Source organism: Odontesthes bonariensis, chromosome 2 (genome assembly GCF_027942865.1).
Source record: "Odontesthes bonariensis isolate fOdoBon6 chromosome 2, fOdoBon6.hap1, whole genome shotgun sequence".
In the NCBI taxonomy this organism is placed as follows: domain Eukaryota; kingdom Metazoa; phylum Chordata; class Actinopteri; order Atheriniformes; family Atherinopsidae; genus Odontesthes; species Odontesthes bonariensis.
The window spans coordinates 2,826,689-2,846,343 of NC_134507.1; the positions used below are offsets into that span (position 1 = coordinate 2,826,689).

The 19,655-nt window shown below is 43.0% G+C and overlaps 2 protein-coding genes and 1 long non-coding RNA gene across 4 annotated transcripts in view; 2 read left to right on the plus strand and 1 right to left on the minus strand.

Annotated features, from left to right (window-relative positions):
* LOC142388931 (uncharacterized) overlaps positions 1-19,655 on the minus strand; it is a 406,360-nt gene that overhangs the window by 67,703 nt on the left and 319,002 nt on the right. The gene's annotated exons all lie outside the window — the stretch shown is intronic.
* The window catches only part of LOC142388697 (NACHT, LRR and PYD domains-containing protein 12-like), a 199,095-nt gene that overhangs the window by 294 nt on the left and 179,146 nt on the right, over positions 1-19,655 (plus strand). The window contains exon 2 of the mRNA XM_075474244.1: positions 1,343-1,444. Within this exon, the coding sequence (XP_075330359.1) occupies positions 1,362-1,444 (83 nt within the window). The 5' untranslated portion in view covers positions 1,343-1,361. The remainder of the gene's footprint in view (positions 1-1,342; positions 1,445-19,655) is intronic.
* LOC142398541 (protein NLRC3-like) lies at positions 3,380-18,610 on the plus strand. The gene is made up of 5 exons (XM_075482584.1): positions 3,380-3,396; positions 3,745-3,864; positions 7,726-7,925; positions 10,666-12,445; positions 18,297-18,610. The coding sequence occupies exons 1-5, from the start codon at positions 3,380-3,382 to the stop codon at positions 18,520-18,522; spliced, it is 2,343 nt and encodes a 780-aa protein (XP_075338699.1). The 3' UTR covers positions 18,523-18,610.

Sequence of the window (19,655 nt, forward strand, 5' to 3'; positions counted from 1 at the left end):
AGACGGCTCTGATACAAAGAACTGATCCAACTCGGGTGTAAAACCATCAAGTTCAGATTGTTTCAGCTTTCTGATTCACTGCTTAGTTCAGAGTGTTGGATGTGAGGCAGCTGTTGGTCTGACTGATGAAGAAGGCAACAACTTTCATCCTCCAGCAAAGATTTTCTTTCCTTTGGCGGCCATTTTCTCTGCTGAAGCTGCGTCACTGCTGGGGGACGCGTTTCTATGATCACCACTTTGAGAACCTTTCTGTTCCTGAATCATTTCTACAGATTATGAGACGTCTCATCAGAAGCTGGATCATTACTGAAGGAGTTTACTGACAGAATGAGTGAATGAACATGTAGATAACACACAGATAAACACAGTGAAGCTGATGTGTTTTAATCAGGACTTCAGAGCAGCTTTGGCAGCAGTAACTGTAGATTTGGTGGTGCGCTTTCTACATCAACTGCAAAAGGATTGCTGAGCAATTCAAAGCTGCTGTTTTGGGCTTCAAAGTCAGCAAATCAGCGTCGGAAGTCGGCGGCAAGTGTGTTGAGTTGAGTGTTGAGTGTGTTGAGCTGTGTGGGTTTGCCTTTTATCTCCGTGAACATGTACTCTGCCGGGGCGGTCGGTGGCGTAGTGGGTTAAGCAGCCGCCCCATGTACAGAGGCTACAGTCCTCACTGCAGCTGGTCCCGGTTTGAGTCCCGCACCGAGCAGCCCTGTGCTGCGTGTCTTTCCCCTCTCTCTGCCCCTTGCTTCCTGTCTCTCTCCAACTGTCCTAACATTAAAGGCATAAAAAGCCCAAAAAAATACTTTAAAAAAAAGAACATGTACTCTGCCTCCCACCTGGCTTGAAAGCCCCTGTTCTCAGCTTCCACCTCACGTTTAGCCATTTTTGAGGAGGGGGGTAGCTGAAAGTTGATCTCTGCTCTGACTGCTGATGAATAATGAAGTCACTTGTGCGCGCTGCAGTGACTTCGCGGGCTACCTTTGCATTGTGGGGAATGTAGTGTTGGTGCGTGCAAAACACCAGCGGGCGGCTGTGGCCTGTGGGCCGGTTCTAATAGTAATTAAATATCATCCAGGGGGCCATAGATAACTGGATGAACTGGACTTCAGAGCAGCTTTGGCAGCAGTAACTCATCTGTAAATCCAAACTCCACAAACCGCAGACAGCTGATCAGCTGGGTCATCACAAACTGAGTCTGACGGCTCGGAGGAAAGAAATGACGTCTCCTTTCTCTAAAAGTTCTTTCTGACATGGAACAGAAAGAAAAGCAGGAGGTTAAAGCTTGTTTCAGTTTGGCTGTGAGACCTGAACAGACGTGTTTGTCTTCATTCTTTTCTTCTCTCAGACTGACTGAAGTTCAGAAGATGGACAGAGCAGAGTCTGCAGCATCTAGCGGTCGCTCTACCAACAGGAACCCATCCAGACCTCCAGAACCATCAGACACAAAGTAAGAGAACTGCTCATGGGGGGGTCAGCTTCTTATCTGGGATATCACCATGGCAACATATACTGGCAACCCAAACAGGGTGTGAAGCAGGTTGGAAATATTCAGGGTGATAAGCTGACTGTAACCTTATTTTTGTTTCTATATGTATATATATGTGTATATGTTTTTATATATATATATATATATATATATAGTATATACAGTGTAAATATGTGTGTGTGTGTGTGTGTGTGTGTGTGTGTGTGTGTGTGTGTACACCAGGGCCGGAGTGGGACTCATTTTCAGCCCTGGAGTTTCATGCCTCAGACCCACTTTAGATCAGGACATATGCTTAAATCATGTAATTATAACCTCACATGTTGAGTCTGACAGAAGCAGTTCCCTCATCACTACTAGCTGCTGGCTCTGCTTCTGACACCAAGTCACATTTTAAAAATGATCCTAATTCTCAGCACAAATCTCCCCTTTTTACAAAGCCTTCTGATCAATTCAGGTCAGTTTCATTAATGAGCTGATGGATCATCTATCAGCTCAGGGCACTTTGCATACAGAGCAGGTCTACACCATACTTTTCATTATATTCATTCTAATAATATTCACTCAGTGAGTAATCCTACCTGCCCACTCTGGACTTGTGGGCTTATGGCTGCTGCTCGGTGCTGCATCTTCTGACTCTGAGGGGCTACAAGACAAAGTTTCCCAGATATGTGGCACGATAACGTGCTGCGCCGTCTTTTCAAGGCAAGCGCCAGGCCTGAAACGTCATTATAATGTCACAGGCCGCCACCGCCGTGAACTTGCAAACTGTATTGATCGTTAACTGGCATACAGTCCCACACTTGAAAAATAGTTATACTTTTTAACACTAAGCGACAATCCTTCGGTCGGGTCGCGGGGGGGCTGGAGCCCATCCCAGCGGTCATTGGGCGAGAGGTGGTGTTCACCCTGGACAGGCCGCCAGTCCATGGACAGTGGGAGGAAGCCGGAGTACCCGGAGAGAACCCACGCAAAAAAAAAGAAATTGGGGTTTTGCTTTAAAGACGGGATTATAACCTTTCTAGTACCAAGCTCCGTTGAGTGTAATTTTAGTTCAAATAATTAACTTTTACAAGGTAATTATTACTTTTTACACTAGTGGATCAACTGAGTTATTACACTAGAGATTATTAAGAAGCTGTGCAGATCTTTGCACTGACTCACAGCCCAACCAATTAAGATAACAAGGCTCTAATTGAACTATTTGATCAGCCTCAATAACCAAAATTATTTTCTAATTATTTTTTTTTTTTGTATGAGCACATTATTTCATCCCAAACTGAAACACCATTTCCTAGTTTTACATACCTCCCTATCCCATTAGCCCTAAACCTAAGGTCACAGGACCATAGCCCTAACCCTAACTCTGGCCCTCAATGTCACGTTTTGAAAAATTAATTTTAATAATTTTTCCCAAAAACTTTTTTTATCCTAAGTTAGACCCCTTTTTTTATGCCTTCCCCTCCCACATATTCTAATCCTAAGGTTCACAGGAGTATGGCCCTAACCTTAAGTTCCCCACTCCACGCCACGTTTTGAAAAAAACATGAACATAAGTCCACCCCCCGCCCCCACATGTGTCCACCATAAAAATTAATCTAAATAATTTCTTCCAAAAAAACAACATTTCTTAACCCATGTAAAACTAGCCACTTTCTCTTCTTATATACCTTCCGTTCCACTTACCCTGAACCTAAGGTCCCAGGACCATGGCCCTAACCCTAAGTCCCCCTCCCCCCGGCCACTATATTGAACTTTTTTTTTTTTCATAATTTTGTCAGGAAACATTCCTTACCCCATATAAAACTATCCACTTTCTCTTCTTATATACCTTCCGTTCCACTCACCCTGAACCTAAGGTCACAGGACCAGAGCCCTAATCCTAAGTCCGCCTTCCCCATGCCACTTCTTGAAAAGTAAAAATTAATTTTAATAACTTTATACGGTCCCCAGTCGCACCTCTTTCAACCTCTCTCTTGAATAAAAGCCAAAATGCATAAACATTAACATAAACCCACTGCCATGACTAAACTCCGCCCCCCCCCCCAAAAAAGAGAACACTGGCCCTTGCGGCCCCAACATCAGACCGGCCCACGAGGAATTGTCCTGGTCCTCCATATTAGCCACTTTGGGCCTGGTCTATGCTTTGTGTGTATACATATATATATACATAAATATACTGTATCTATACATGATAGTCAGGCGCTTTGACCATTCATTTTATGTGTATGTGCAAATGAATAACACCATGTTTGTGTTTGCAGAGGTCAGCACCACAGATGGAGAGCAGAGTCTCCAACATCCGACTGTCTGTCTGTGAAGAGTTACTGGTCCAAAGATCATCCTCCAGACCTCAGTGATGAAGCTGGACCCTCAGACACAAAGTAAGACAACTGAAACAGAGATTTCAGGACCTTTCCTGATCTATTTTATTTTTGTTAAACTCAGCATTTATATCCAAACCAGCTCAATGTCCTGATAACTAGGTTAGACAATTGAAACAGAGATTTCTGGATCTTTCCTGATCTCTTTGTTACAAAAAAACAGAGAAAAACAGAATGAATGAATGAATGAATGAATATATGAATAGATAAAGGACAAAATACATTGCTCGTCCAAAAGAAAAAGTCCCACTCTAATATTTCGTTGGACTGCCTTTAGCTCTGATTACAGCAGCATTCGCTGTGGCCTTGTGTCAATAAGCTTCTGCAATGACACAACATTTATTTCAGTCCAGAGTTGCATTATTTCTTCTCTCAGATCTTGTAGTGCTGATGGGAGAGTCGGACCGCTGAGCAAAGTCTTCTCCAGCAGATCCCAAAGCTTCTCTCTGGGGTTAAGGTCTGGACTCTGTGGGGGCCAACCCATGTGTGAAAATGATGGCTCATGCTCCCTGAACCACTCTTTCACAATGTGAGCCCTATGAATCCTGGCATTGTCACCTTGGGATATACCTGAGCCATCAGGGAAGTAAAAATCCACTGATGGAATAAGCTGCTCATTTGGGTAGTCAGCTGACCTCATTCTTTGGGCTCATAACGTTGCTGAACCTCGACCTGACCAACTGCAGCAGCCCCAGATCATAGCACTGCCCCCACAGGCCTGTACGGTAGGCAGCAGGCATGATGGGGGCGTCATCCAGGTCTTTATGTCTTTAAGACATGTTTGTTGTCTGAACAACTGATTGGTTTCATCTGGTTTCATAGATAAATACAGCTGAGTATCATCAGCATAGCAATGGAAATTTATGCCATGCTGTCTAATAATGTTACCTAATGGAAGCATGTATAAAGTGAAAAGAATCGCTCCAAGCACAGAACCCTGAGGAACTCCATGACTTACTCTGGTGTGTGAGGAAGATTCTTCATTTACAAGAACAAACTGAAATCTATCAGATAAATATGAATTAAACCAGCCTAATGCAGTTCCTTTAATCACAATAACATGTTCAAGTCTCTTTAATAAGATACTGTGATCGACCGTATCAAATGCAGCTCTGAGATCCAACAGGACAAGCACAGACACAAGTCCGCTATCAGAGGCTAAGAGGAGATCATTGGTAACTTTCAGCAGTGCAGTTTCTGTGCTATGATGCACTCTGAATCCTGACTGAAACTCTTCAAACAGATTATTTCTGTGGAAATTATCACAAAGTTGAGCTGCAACTATTTTTTCAAGAACTTTAGACATTAAAGGGAGATTGGATATAGGTCTATAATTAGCTAACACTTCTGAATCAAGAGTAGGTTTTTTAAAGTGATACTCCGGAGTAAATTCAACCTGGGGTCATTTGAACTGTGATATCCAGTCAAGTAGCCCACCCGCAGTTATTTCGATATTGGCTGAACATCAGCTGAGTTACTGAGTTTTCCCGAATAGCTTAGTACAAGCGCTAATGGATCCTGGCAGTATCTACAAAATTACCACACTAAAATCACATGCCATGACACCAAACTTCTACAGTAGTACAAATATGGTCTGTACTCACCAAACGATGCATTTGGAAGTTTGAAAATAGTCCAGGAGTTTATTATTATCAACACAAGCCTGATAGCTTTTCTCCTGCTAAAGCTGCGTTGACGTCACTTCCATAGTCTGGACCGCGACAGTAAAAGTCCTCATCGAATATCTCCAAAACCTATGTGAAAGCCTGCATCGGGTGATCTCGCGATATCCTGCCCACAGCATGGCATATATTGCACAACAGTCTTCTTCTTCCGCTGCAGTAGCCCGAAGTAACCGTGTTTGACTATCCTCAGTCACGTCACGTGTAGCCTACACAGTTGTTTCCGTCAACAAAGTTCCAGCCGAGAGTATAAAAAAATAAAAAAAAGCACTGAATTGTGATACAGGCTTATATTTTCAAGGCAACACTTAAAATATATTTCAAATGTTACCTACTACTAATTAGACACGGATTGTAGTTATCAATAGGCTACTGACACTGAATTAACTTTTCCTTGTGCATATTATGAGTTATTCGATGAGGACTTTTACTGTCGCGGTCCAGACTATGGAAGTGACGTCAACGCAGCTTTAGCAGGAGAAAAGCTATCAGGCTTGTGTGGATAATAATAATCTCCTGGACTATTTTCAAACTTCCAAATGCATCGTTTGGTGAGTACAGACCATATTTGTACTACTGTAGAAGTTTGGTGTCATGGCATGTGATTTTAGTGTGGTAATTTTGGAGATACGGACCGGGATCCATTAACCCTTGTACGAAGCTATTCGGGAAAACTCAGTAACTCAGCTGATGTTCAGCCAATATCGAAATAACTGCGGGTGGGCTACTTGGCTGGATATCACGGTTCAAATGACCCCAGGTTGAATTTACTCCGGAGTATCACTTTAAGTAAAGGTTTAATTACAGCAACCTTAAAAGGCTGAGGTACATATCCTGTCAACAAAGACAGATTGATCAAATCCAATATGGAAGTGTCAATTAATGGGAAAACCTCCTTGAACAGTCTGGTTGGGATTGGGTCTAAAATACAAGTTGATGGTTTAGAAGAGACTGTTGCTGTTGTTAGTTCAGAGAGATCAACTGGGCAGAAGCCGTCTAAATACAAATCAGGTTCTAAAGATGCTTCTAAAGCTGCTGCACTTGATGATACATCACTGATAATAGTGGGAAGGACTCCATCAATCTTCTCTCTGATAGAAACAATTTTACTGATAAAGAAGCTCATGAAATCATCACTGCTGAGAGTTAAAGGAATACCTGGTTCAACAGAGCTCGGACTCTTTGTCAGCCTGGCTACAGTGCTGAAGATAAACCTGGAATTGTTTTTATTCCACTGATTTATTTTCCTCATATAGATCATTTTATGTGTATTTGCATATGAATAACACCATGTTTGTGTTAGCAGAGGTCGGCACCACAGACAGAGAGCAGAGTTTCCAACATCTGACTGTCTGTCTATGAAGAGTGACTGGTCCAAAAATCATCCTCCAGACCTCAGTGATGAAGCTGGACCCTCAGGCACAAAGTAAGACAACTGAAACAGAGATTTCAGGATCTTTCATGATCTATTTTATTTCTGTTAAACTCAGCATTTATATCCAAACCAGCTCAATGTCCTGTTAACTAGGTTAGCACAGGCACTAACTTGCTGCTGTCTCCTGTTGCCATGACAACAAATGGGACAACAGCACTCAGTCTGGTGTCAAACCAAGGAGATGGTGGTGCACAATCTGATGTGGCAAACCCAAAACTCTGGCTACAGAGCTGAGTTTCTGATCATTTTGGTTTGTGTTGGAAATCTAAACTCTACTTCCAGTTCAGGAGCAACATGGCCTCTGAACAGGACCACATGTCTGTCAGTGATGGTCTATTTTCTGCCTCTGACAGCTCAGGGGGTCACAGTGGATGGATGTGGAATGAAATGTGATCATCTCAGAGTGTAGCTGCAGCCAGTGTTGTTAGAATCTATTTGATCAGCCCAGGTCTTTATCAATACACTTATTGGTTATCTGTAATTACTAAAGAGTTTTTTATTTCTTAATTCTAAAAGAGCAAATGTAGAATAGGATTAGGACTGATTTGAAATCTAATGAAATGTTTTCTGTAGAGCAGCAGCAGTAATATTCACACAGTGAAGTCAGCACATAAACTGAGAATTGAACCAAATGTGAAATGTTGCTGCAGGAAGGGTTGAGTTTGTATTCACATCAAACAGCAGAGTTGATGCCAAATGGAGTTATTTTAAAAGGATTTTAGTGATGAAAACATGTGTTGACAGAGGGAGGAAGAGGAGTGGTGTTTGTGAGGAGCAGCAGCTGTCCTGCTGTGCTCTGTGTCAGGACGTCCTGAAGGATCCGGTCTCTGCCAGCTGTGGACACTGGTTCTGCAGACAGTGCATCACCTCATACTGGGACCAGTCTGCTTCCTCAGGAGGCTCCTCCTGTCCCCAGTGTGGAGAAAGATCCAGAGCTGCACCAGGTCAGATATTTCTGTTAACCCGTTTAGACGCACACACACATTAACATGTTCAAGATGCACAAACAATAATATTTGACCAAAAATATGAATCGCCATGGCGACAAAGTCAGTGGTTTAAAAAGAGGAGGTTTAACTGCTGAAATGTGTCTGTTTTTATTTCAGTTGATGTTTTAGTTTCTTCAGACGCTGAGAATAAAAGTGTTAGTGGACAGTTGTTAGTTTTCAGCCCCCCTCAGGTTTCAGAAGGACTTCACACACAGCTTTGGGTCTGAATGGTTAACCTGCTGATTTAATGCAGACACATTGTGGTGTCAAACAGAACAACACAACATTTGTTAGGACCTGACGAGGGATGTAACGGTTACCGGTATGACGGTAAACCACGATAAAAAGTGTTGACGATAACAATTACTTCATTTCAAATATCATTAATGTCACGGTTAATAACACGGTATGAAAACCGTGAGTTGACTCCTTCCCAGCCTCATCCGAGCTCTTAATTTGTCGCGCATGCTCACTGCGCAACCTACAACGTGCATTTCTTGAAGTTGGAATCATGGCTGAAGGTGTAGATGACAGCACTTAGAGTCAGGACATCTATCAACCCTCTAAGAGGACTAAATCCGAAGTATGGGCATATTTTGGTTTTTATAAGAATGCCGGGGGACAGTTGATAGAAGATGGTTATCCTGTCTGCAGAACATGCAGGAAAAAAGTTTTCGCTAAAGGTGGCAATACGTCAAATCTCCTTGCTCATCTCCGTGATCATCACCCACAACTGTATAGCCAATGCAAGGTAAGTTAACGTTAACGTTTTAGCTCAAATGCATAAATAAATGCATGGTGTGGGGACATCGGGTTGAAGCAGAATGCAATGATCCGTCTGTCTAACTTTTTAATAACGTGTCAATAATCTAAACAGATGCCTACGGCACATGCACATGTTTGTTCAGTGGTGTTAGTGTGGAGCTAATCGGGACACATCTTTAACGTTAGCCTCAGAGCTAGACGGGTGCACATTTGAGTTGCGTTTATCATACAGTTGTAGGCTACAGTATCTCTTTGCATACGTAGAGCCAACGATTTTCCGCGATAACGGAAAACGGACGGAAATCGCGGAATGTACCCTTTGAAACGGAATTGTAACTTTCAGACGGAAAAATAATTCACTCTTGTTCCTTTAATGTTAATTGTTGATGTTTTTGATAAGATTTTGCAATATAATAAACACTGTTGCATAGGGCTGGGTATCACCGCCAAGTTCCTGGATCGATTCGATTTCGATTCTTAGGGCTTTAAATCGATTAATCACGATTCGATTCGATCCGAATCGGTTCCATCTGCTTCTCTTGGCGCCAGGATTTAACCTCAAAATGTTGCATTTTGACATCAATATTTCAAAGGGCTGTGGCTTGACAGTGTTAACAGATTGTTACATTATATTAGTAACACCTGAAGCCACCCAGTGGAAAGAAGTATTAGCAAGATTTTACACTATATTCAACGTGACAGCCTACTTAATTAAATACATTTGCAGGAGCCATTTTAGTCTCACCTATAGGTAGGTTTTAGTGTAGTTTTAGATTTAGCCACTTGGGGGAGCACTTCTTTTATGGTAGCTAACTTAGTTCTAGGTATAATTACAGGTGCCCAGAATTAGTGGGTTGATGACTGCTTGGACTGGGGAATACATGGTTCTTACCGTAGCCGTGTGGATTGGAACCAGTAACTTGATGAAAAAAAATCATTCATGAAAAAAAAAAAAAAAAAAAAAAATCGATCTCATGCCCTACAAATCGATTATGCAAATTTTAAATGAAATCGATCCAAAATCGATTTAATCGATTTTTTTACCCAGCCCTACTGTTGCAGTTTTTTCAGCTTGTGTAGGCCTATCAGTGCTTTCTGAACAGATTGAACACACTTTTAAAAATACCGCGATAATACCGAAAACCGTGATCATTTTGGGCACGATAACCGTGAGGTTAAATTTTCATACCGTTACACCCCTAGACCTGACTCGCATGGAAACAACAGAGACACACCATCAGTTCAAGTTAAAGAATCATTTTATTAACTCACATCAGACTGAATTAATACGCCAAATCAAAGCTTTATGTTCTGGGCTGTGGACATCAGTTAAATCAGAGCTGGATCATATTTCTGAGTGGAAGACATAAATGTAAATGCTGTAATGATCAAATAGATCAGAAAATGAAACTAAACCAACACAATAACCAAGATAGCAGCACCTGTGGAGAAGAGCAGAGTAATCAGACTGAAATCAGGACTAAAGGAGCCAAAATAAGATGGAAGGAGCCACAGGTGTCCTAAATCACACAAATCAGCTCCCAGCAGAACAAACAGACACTCGTTAATACCCCAACCAACCACAAGAGGCCCCACGGGGTCATCACAGAGGTCAGCAGGAACATCATTTAAAGCTGAACTCCCAGTGAAATGGATCTGAGGTTTCTTCTGGAACACATGTCCTCTGTTCACTCTGCAGAAGGGAAATCCAAACCCAAATGAATACATGTACTTTTCATATTTGATGGTTTCATGATGGCACCAGCTGTCCCTGTATTCATTAACCAATCAGAATCCTGTTTGTTCACACATTTTGGAGGCACTGGGTCTAAATTCAGACACAGAACACAACACAGATAAAGAAGAACAAATCCTGATTAATTGAATCTAATCTGTTTGTGTTTGGTCTCATTTGTTCTTTGGTCAGCAGATGTTGGTCTGCAGGAGGTTTTAGATGAACATAAGATGAGTCTGAGGAGGAGATGTGAACATGTGACTGAAGGAAGTGATGGAGCAGGAGGTGGAACCCTCCTCAGCACGATCTACACTGAGCTCTACATCACAGAGGGACAGAGTGAAGAGGTTAATACCCAACATGAGGTGAGGCAGCTGGAGACGGCTTCCAAGATCCGCCATGACTCTCCAATCAGGTGCCAGGACATCTTTAAAGCCTTAGCTGAGCAACAGGGAGCCATCAGAGTGGTTCTGACCAACGGCGTCGCTGGTGTTGGAAAAACCTTCTCAGTGCTGAAGTTCACTCTGGACTGGGCCGAGGGCCTGGAGAACCAGGATGTCAGTGTGGTGATTCTGCTTTCCTTCAGGGAGCTGAACCTGATCAGAGAGGAGCAGCACAGTCTTCTCACGCTGCTCCATGTTTTCCATCCAACATTACAGCAGCTCCCAGCAGAGCAGCTGGCCGGCTGCACACTTCTGTTCATCCTGGACGGCCTGGATGAAAGCAGACTGTCTCTGGAGTTCAGCTGTCAGGTTGTGTCTGAGCTCACCCAGAAGTCATCAGTCAGCGTGCTGCTGACAAACCTCATCAGGGGGAACCTGCTTCCCTCGGCTCGCCTCTGGATAACCACACGGCCCGCAGCGGCCAATCAGATCCCTCCTGCGTGTGTCACCAGGGTAACAGAAGTACGAGGCTTCACCGATTCCCAGAAGGAGGAGTACTTCAGGAGGAGATTCAGAGATGAAGAGCGGTCCAGCAGAATCAGCTCCCACATCCAGGCATCCAGGAGCCTCCACATCATGTGTGGAATCCCAGTCTTCTGCTGGATCACTGCTACAGTTCTGGAGCACATGTTGACCCCCGAGCAGAGAGCAGAGCTGCCCAAGACCACCACTGACATGTACTCCCACTTCCTGCTGGTTCAGACACAGAGGAAGAAGAACAAGTACCACCAGGGACACGAGACGAGTCCGCAGGGGCTGACGGAGGCTGACGGGGACGTTCTTCTGAAGCTGGGGAGGCTGGCGTTTGAACATCTGGAGAAAGGAAACATCATGTTCTACCAAGAAGACCTGGAGCAGTGTGGGCTGGATGTCCCAGAGGCATCGCTGTATTCAGGAGTTTGTACAGAGATCTTCAAAAGAGAGTGTGGGATCTTCCAGAAACCAGTTTACTGCTTTGTTCATCTGAGTGTTCAGGAGTTTCTGGCTGCAGTCTACATGATGCACTGCTACACCAACAGGAAGGAGGAGGTGCTGAAGAGCTTCCTGGGAAAATACTACGGTTACTCATCTCTGGATGACTTCCTGAACAGAGTCATGGTGAAATCCCTCGATAGTAAAAATGGCCACCTGGACCTGTTTGTCCGCTTCCTTCATGGCCTCTCTGTGGAGTCCAACCAGAGACTCTTAGCAGGCCTGCTGGGTCAGACACAGAACAGTCCAGAAACCATCCAGAGAGTCATCAACAACCTGAAGAAGATGAACGCGTCTCACATTTCTCCTGACAGAAGCATCAACATCTTCCACTGTCTGATGGAGATGAACCACCTCTCAGTTCATCAGGAGATCCAAGAGTTCCTGAAGTCAGAGAACAGATCAGAGGAGGAACTCTCTGAGATCCAGTGCTCAGCTCTGGCCTACATGCTGCAGATGTCAGAGGAGGTTCTGGAGGAGTTGGACCTGGAGAAGTACAACACAACAGAGGAGGGACGAAGGAGGCTGATTCCAGCTGTGAGGAACTGCAGAAAGGCTCGGTGAGTTGATGTGTTCATTGACTTCATGAGTCAGAGTAGATTAGTAGCTTAGTTCCCTAAAAGCCGTTTCTGCACATGAACAGCAGAGGTGTTCTGGAGAACCTGCAGACAGGTTCATCTGGACCTTTCCCACAGTTGCTGCTCACATGTGCTTCACAGCAGCAGACCTACTGTTGGAGACAGGAAGCCAGCATTAACCTGCTGTTTCCACTGTTTCCCATGTGGGCCTGCTTTATGCCCACATGGCCGGTCCCCAACACAACCAGAAGCTAAGAAATCTGGCCAGTTTTTCAGATCGGCACATAAAGAGTGTTTCCATGGCAACCTGACTCACAGGAGAGAATCTTGGACAGATTGGGCCAGTTCCCAGCTCACTGGAAATGATGCAACAGAAATCTGTGGGAATATGTTGGAACAAGTATTTTGGGGGTTTAAAGTTTTACTAAACTGGATCATTAAAGGGGAACTCCGGGGCATTTGATGCGCAATCCCATTGCTAGAGGTTGTCAAATACTGACAGTAGGACACAGACTGGTGCAAACCGGCGCTCCCTGTGCGGCGATTGCGCTGTTTGCGCAGCCTGTCATGCTAGCCAAATACGTGGTGGCTATGGGGCAAGTGCTAAACCTTCCACATAAAACAACAACTTGCACACTGCAGAAACGTCACACCACTTTATAAACCATCCGACAATAAAGTCACAAGCCTTACCATCAAAACCAAATGCATGGTTCTCACATTACTGGCATGGGGACGTTACAAAACAACTTTATAAACAGCATGTCACTTACCGGTTGTCGTATGCTCGCGCATGTGAAAGCCCAAAAGAGTCAATGGACGATAATCCCATATACAAAACAATTATCTTCTCTAGAAAAACTGCGTTCAAGTATTTAAAACATTACAACAATATTACTGGGCATGTATTAAAGCAAACATTCAGTGTAAGAGTTAAAAAAAAACTACTTTATTTGATTCACAGCTGCTAGTGTTTAGACCTCGACAACCCAACTACATTTTTTTTTTTTACGGCAAACTTGCGACTAGTTAACTTTATAAAGAAGGCGTAATCGCTTGTTTGCTATGGGTCGGGACGGGACAACATTGTATTCAAAATATAAAATATTTTTATAGGACTTTTTAATGTGGGATTTTATAAAGGTGCACGTGATACCAACCTTTCGTGAATTTCGCCAGCCGTCTTCTCTGCACTAAGGCACAGCTTCCACGCTTCCAGGGATGATCTCGCTGATGGAGACACACGTGGTGTGCACGGAGGGGAGGGGCTGTGTGTGTGTATGTGAGTAGGCTATGTGAGAGAGACGCGTGACTGACAGAGAGAAAGACTGAGAGCAGGGAAAGGAATTGCAGCTTAACGAATTCGATGCGTATTTTTTAAATAGCGTTAAAAAAAATAATAACAACGCAATATGTGGCGTCCGGTGTTGAATCTGTGGCGCACCGCCACGAATTAGTCTATGTGTGGGAAACACTGTGAGCTCACCAGACAGTCAACGGTTAGCACCATTTAGTGGACTAAAGCAGCAATTGATTTTTATTTTGGTGCATAATACAGAGTTTATTTTTTTATGTGTATTTGACCAAAATATCGATATTTGGTGTCTCTGAATCGATACAATATTGCCACGCGAAATATCGCGATATGTCACTATCGATATTTTCCCCCACCCCTCTATATATATATATATATATATATATATATCTCTCTGTGGGTCTGTGATATTTTTTTCCAAAGTTAAGTTTACTGTCAAATTCACATCGGCAATGAAAGGGTTACTGTCCTGAAACATACTATCCAATCAGAATCGTCCATCTCTATCGAAGCAAGATTAACCGGCTCATTAATTGGTTAGGACTTCACGTATCTTGGGGAAGGCCAAGCTATGTGTTTTGATTTGGAGAGCGATGGGAAAATTGACCAATCACGGTTTGATTTGAAGTGGGAGGGACCAAAAGAAAAAAAATTGTAGGCCTTCGTGAAGTCCGAAAAGCGTGCAGCCCCAGTCTAGCATTAGAGTAGGCTCTCTTGCATCCACACCCCAGTCCAGCAGGTGGCGGTAATGCACCTTTTCCGTTAAGCTGCCAACCGCCATAATAACCCAAGAAGAAGAAGAAAAGCATGCAGAGTGGAGCGGTTGAGAGACAGAATGGCGGAAGACAAGACCAATGTTGTGGCTAGCTTGATAGCCTTTTTTCCCGCAATGATTTTTTTTCTTCAGCAATGAGGGCTGAGGTGAAGGCCCAGCCGTAGTGCTCACGGTTCGCTACTGGTATATATATATATATATATATATATATATATATATATATATATATATATATATATATATAAAACCCAACTACAGGAGTTGGCCATCCGAGGGGCATGTGACTGCAATGGAGGATAGTCCATAAGACATTGAGCCATGAGTTGTTCAGTTTGAAGCCCTTGAAACACTTGCAATTTTAATTTAGACTTTCTTTTTATTTCAGAATCAGAATTACTTTATTAATCCCTTGCAGGAAATTCCTTTTCTGCAGTGCCCTTGTTTACAGAAAAAAAGAAAAAAAAAGATTAAGTCAGGATGAATGAGAATAAGATAAGGAAATATAATAATACAATAAACAGTATTTACCAGTGGTTGCGCTAGACTTTTTCACTGTCCGTCATTTTGACGGACAGGGTCGTAAAAATTCCGTCATTGTCCATTATTATCTGTCATTTTATTTTAATTGGTAATATAGCCCTACAGGCTTTTAAATGGTAGGCTAATATACAGGCTATATCCTAATGCTTATATTTAATAACTCGTGTTTTATTGACTTATTTTCATTTAAAAAATAATTCACAGAACAAGTGTGTATTATCTAATATTTTTTTTATTTATGCATTTCTTCAGAGATTGACGTTCGGTCACTTGTGAACTCGTTTTTTTCGCTGCTAAAAACATTGCGGCCGTTGGGCATATGAACATGTTATTTTATAACGTAGTCGAACAAAGAAAATTGTAGTGAAAATACGAACAGTCCACTTAGAACAATTGAAGTGAAATATGAACAGTCCACTTAGAATGGTTGCAGTGGTAATCTGCAATTGACCTGTTGTAGCTCAAACCTTCCTTCTGGCCCGCATTGATTTGAATAGGGAGCTCGCTTGTGTGTAATCGAACGCATCAATTGAGACTGCTGCCGAGGCGATTGTCATTAAATTTTGCGTCCTTGCCTCCGACAGACGACTTCTCATTGAGGTTTTAATTTTATTCTGAAGGCTGAACGCACGCTCAGCTGCGACGCTGGAGACTGGAATGACCAGCGCCACTTCAGCCAAAGCTCTGAAGTCGGGAAACATGTCTCCCAATGAAACGATAAGAAGCCGGCAAGAGCCTCTGAACGTGGGATTTCCCGACCCTGCCAGTACTCTCTTCATCGGGAGAAAATCCTGCAGCATGCGGTCTTTGTGTACGAGAGGTGCAGCTGCATCCCGCGGTGTCCCGTAGTGGTCACAGACGCGTTCCAATGCATCCAGTCCATGCGTCTTCAACGCGCTGTCAGCAGTCGGATAGCGCGAAGCGTTCAGTACAGTGTTTATTTACAGTTATTTTTTTAATACTTGGTAATGGTCAAAATGACGGACGGCCTTCAAATTTTTCCGTCATAGCTGGAAAAAAATCCGTCAATGACAGACAATTGTCGGTTAACGCGACCTCTGGTATTTACAATGCTGCTCAATATTAATTTATTTCATTTATCTTGAGATGTTGTAAGTTTAAATTTCAGGTCAGTGAATCACTTTAAGCACCAACACTTTTTCAGTAAGTAGTTAGTAAGTTAAGTTTAGTAAGTTTGTAGAATTGTGCTTCAAATAAAGAACTTTATTTCGACCAGATTGCTAGTTAATAGACATATATGGACAGCGATTTTGAAATAAATAAATAAAGTGAACCTGTAAAACTGCAGTGTTAAATGCAATGCGTTTGAAAATTTGGGTGCACCTAAGAAAAAAAGTTAGGCGCACCAGTGCAACCAGTGTAAAAAGTTAGTCTAGAGTAGGGATGTTAACCGATGACCGTATGACCGATGGTTGACCGAATCAAAGTCGTCCGGTTAGAATTTTTCTGCCGTCGGTTTAAAAAAAAAAAAAAAAAAAAAAACTCACTATATCTTTAGAAATGTTATGTGAGCATGAGCCATCCCACGATGGAAGAACAACCGCAGCAGAGCTCACGTAGCGCCCTCCTCAGAGGTCCTCTCTTACACCGGTTGCAACTTGTACGCCGTACATGACGGGTCCTGTCTGCGCAGTTTAAAAAAAATCGCCACTATTAACCTAAATAAAGCCAATGTGGCTGCGTGTGGACTACAACATAATGATAATTGTAACATTGTAATGGCAAAAGACACAAGACTAACTTAGCCTACTTGTTGTGATATATTCATCTGTACTTAAATAGCATGACGACAGGAACTTATTGCAAAGGATTTTGTGCAGCATAGGCTACGCCACAGAGGCTGTTGGCATTCGGTAAGTTTGTTTTTTAACGAAGTCATTGGTTAACCTACTTTCCTGTAACACCGCCAAATGCACCGTTCTCTGTTTGTGACTTTGTAACGGGGGCTTTTAACAGCCCGAGTTCGGTGCCGCGTTTGATTCGTGTTTAAAAAGTACAGTGACTGGAAGGGCGCCGTTGCGCGTAATGTGTGGCTGTGCGTGTCTGCGCAGGCACAGCAATTATTTTTCTACTCAAAACCCTTATTCCTCCACAAGTACACCTAGAACTAGTGGTCAATGATTGGGGAAAATGTATAATACCAAGAGCACGAACTAACATTGATTGTGTGGTGGGAGCCTAACCAGTCTAAAATGGGGGCATAACTTGTTCGACGCGGCAGAGAAAGACGCGCGACAGGACACAGATATCATAAATGGCACTTATAGAATTTTCGGTGACCGACTTTAATCGACTAATGAGGCTCAGTGGTCGGTCAAGACTTTTTTTAAATTTCGACATCCCTAGTCTAGAGCCCTGTGCTCCTTTTCCTCTTTAGCCCGGAGGACACCACGTCCATGATTTCCACAAACGGTTTGAAATGTGGACTCAGACCACGGCACAGTACTGAATGCTAGCAGCTTTTATAGCTGCAGATTAGAGATATTAAGACATCCATCTGCAGTGAAACGCAGACGCCATCATCTGAGAAGACGACGTGAACTGTGGCCTTTGCACAGAATGTAAATATACGAGGGGAAAGCTCAAAGCGTACAGCCTGCAGTGTTGGAGCTGATGTCTCCGGAGACATAATGATGTTGCTCTGTGGCAGCTTTCAGAGCCCTGGAGAAGCTAACTGGTGCTTAGAAGCTTCTTAGAGTAGATTCTTCCTGTATATGGGTGTGAACAGTCCCAGCTGACAGTGGTTAGCAAAGAGATCGTCTTTCAGCTGTAAATGTTCACTAAGCTGAACTTTTTATAAAGATTCTGGAGTCAAATGAAAGATGTAAGAATGTAAAAATGGTTTTCTGAACAAGACGTCCTTATTCTGACTTTGGGATCAGATCAAACATGTTTTCAGTCTGAATGTGACACCACATTTCCTTCTTTATCTGCAGATTAGAGAAAATAATGAAGAAAAGTCGTTTAAAGGAGCTCAGGTCTGAGAGACTGAAGAGATTAATGATGTCGTGTCAAACACAGGAAGATGAGATGAGATCAATCACAGATGTGAAGAACAGATGTTCATCAGAGGACATTACATTCACATCACTGTGTTCAGTTAGAATATGAGTTCAGTTGGTGTTTATAGTGCAGATTGTCTGATTTTAGTGGAACTGACTTTACGTTTTCTCTTATCACAGACTTGTTAGAACTGATCTCTCAGAGACTGAGTGTGAAGTTGTGGCCACTGCTTTAAAGTCCAACCCCTCCCATCTGAAACACCTGGACCTGAGTCACAACGAGCTGTCGGATCCAGCAGTGGAACATCTGTCTGCTGGCCTGGAAAGTCCAAACTGCAGACTGGAGGCTCTGAGGTCAGTTCACTGCAGCTCTTTTACTTCTTCTGTTTTAGTTGAAATGATTTAGTGATGTGTGGAAATATCCAAACATTCAGTGTTTCCACATGTCTGAATGAATCCTCCCTTCCATCCTTTTCACCTGCCAAAGCAATTCTTTCCTCACTTTCACACACTGAAGAAGAGCTGTTCCTTAGAAAAATGATCCTGGTAAAAAACATTTTTCTTCAGTCATAAAAGGAGAGAAAACACTTTAGATCAGAGGTAAAAATGGAGCAGCTGAAATGTAGCTTTGACTCACCTTTCTGGTTCATCTGAGAGATGTTTGATCAGTAAAGTTTGGAAAGCTGGATGAAGATTAAAGGTGGGGTCTGTGATGTTTTCTGGTAGCCTAGAAATCTAGACGCCCCTAGCGGCCGCAAATGGAATTTGCTCCGGGGCTAGTCTAGTCACTTGTGGTGTTTTGCAACGTTCCAAATCAAAACTTGATCGAGCCAATCAAATCGTGAGGAGCGGGGTTGGAGGCCGGGCTACCTAGTGACGACAGAGGTGCGACGTTTCAGTGTGTAGTTCCAGAGAGAGGTTAAAAAAAAAAAAAAAAGTTCAAGAGAGAGGTAAACAATGGCTGCGCCCAATGAACAGGCTTAACAGGCTTTCCCCAGTCGATTGCGAGCATGATGTACCGAAGACGGCGGGCCGATCTTCGTCTCAGAGCTGACAAAACTCTCCGGTAAGGCATTTGAACGGTCAAATTCCGTTAACGGGACGAGAGCAGTCAAAACCGGAAGTGCGTTACTCACTGCGGCTAGCTTTAATTAGCAGCGCTGAATTCGTCTGAACAAAATTGTAAATAGCCGGTATTTTGTCAGATTTTCAACACCTTGGGGGTCTAAACGACTACTTTCTCGCCTGAAAATGTTTCAAATGTTGCTAAAGTTATATATTTACAGAGTTTAGAGCTTAAGAGAAATCAGCTTTTCAGGCCATAGACTACAAACCACGTCGCGTTGGCTACGTAAAACTTCTTCATCGCTCTGATTGGTTGTTGCGCCATCCTATTGCGTGGCATTGAACTTGACAGACAGCCGTTTATCCCGCCCACACTGCTATCCAGCGTCACTAGACCCCTGTACAGCTATTTGCTGTACGGGTCTGGCTTGCTAGGCTAGTTTTCTGGAGCATTTTTTATCATATTGTCTGAAA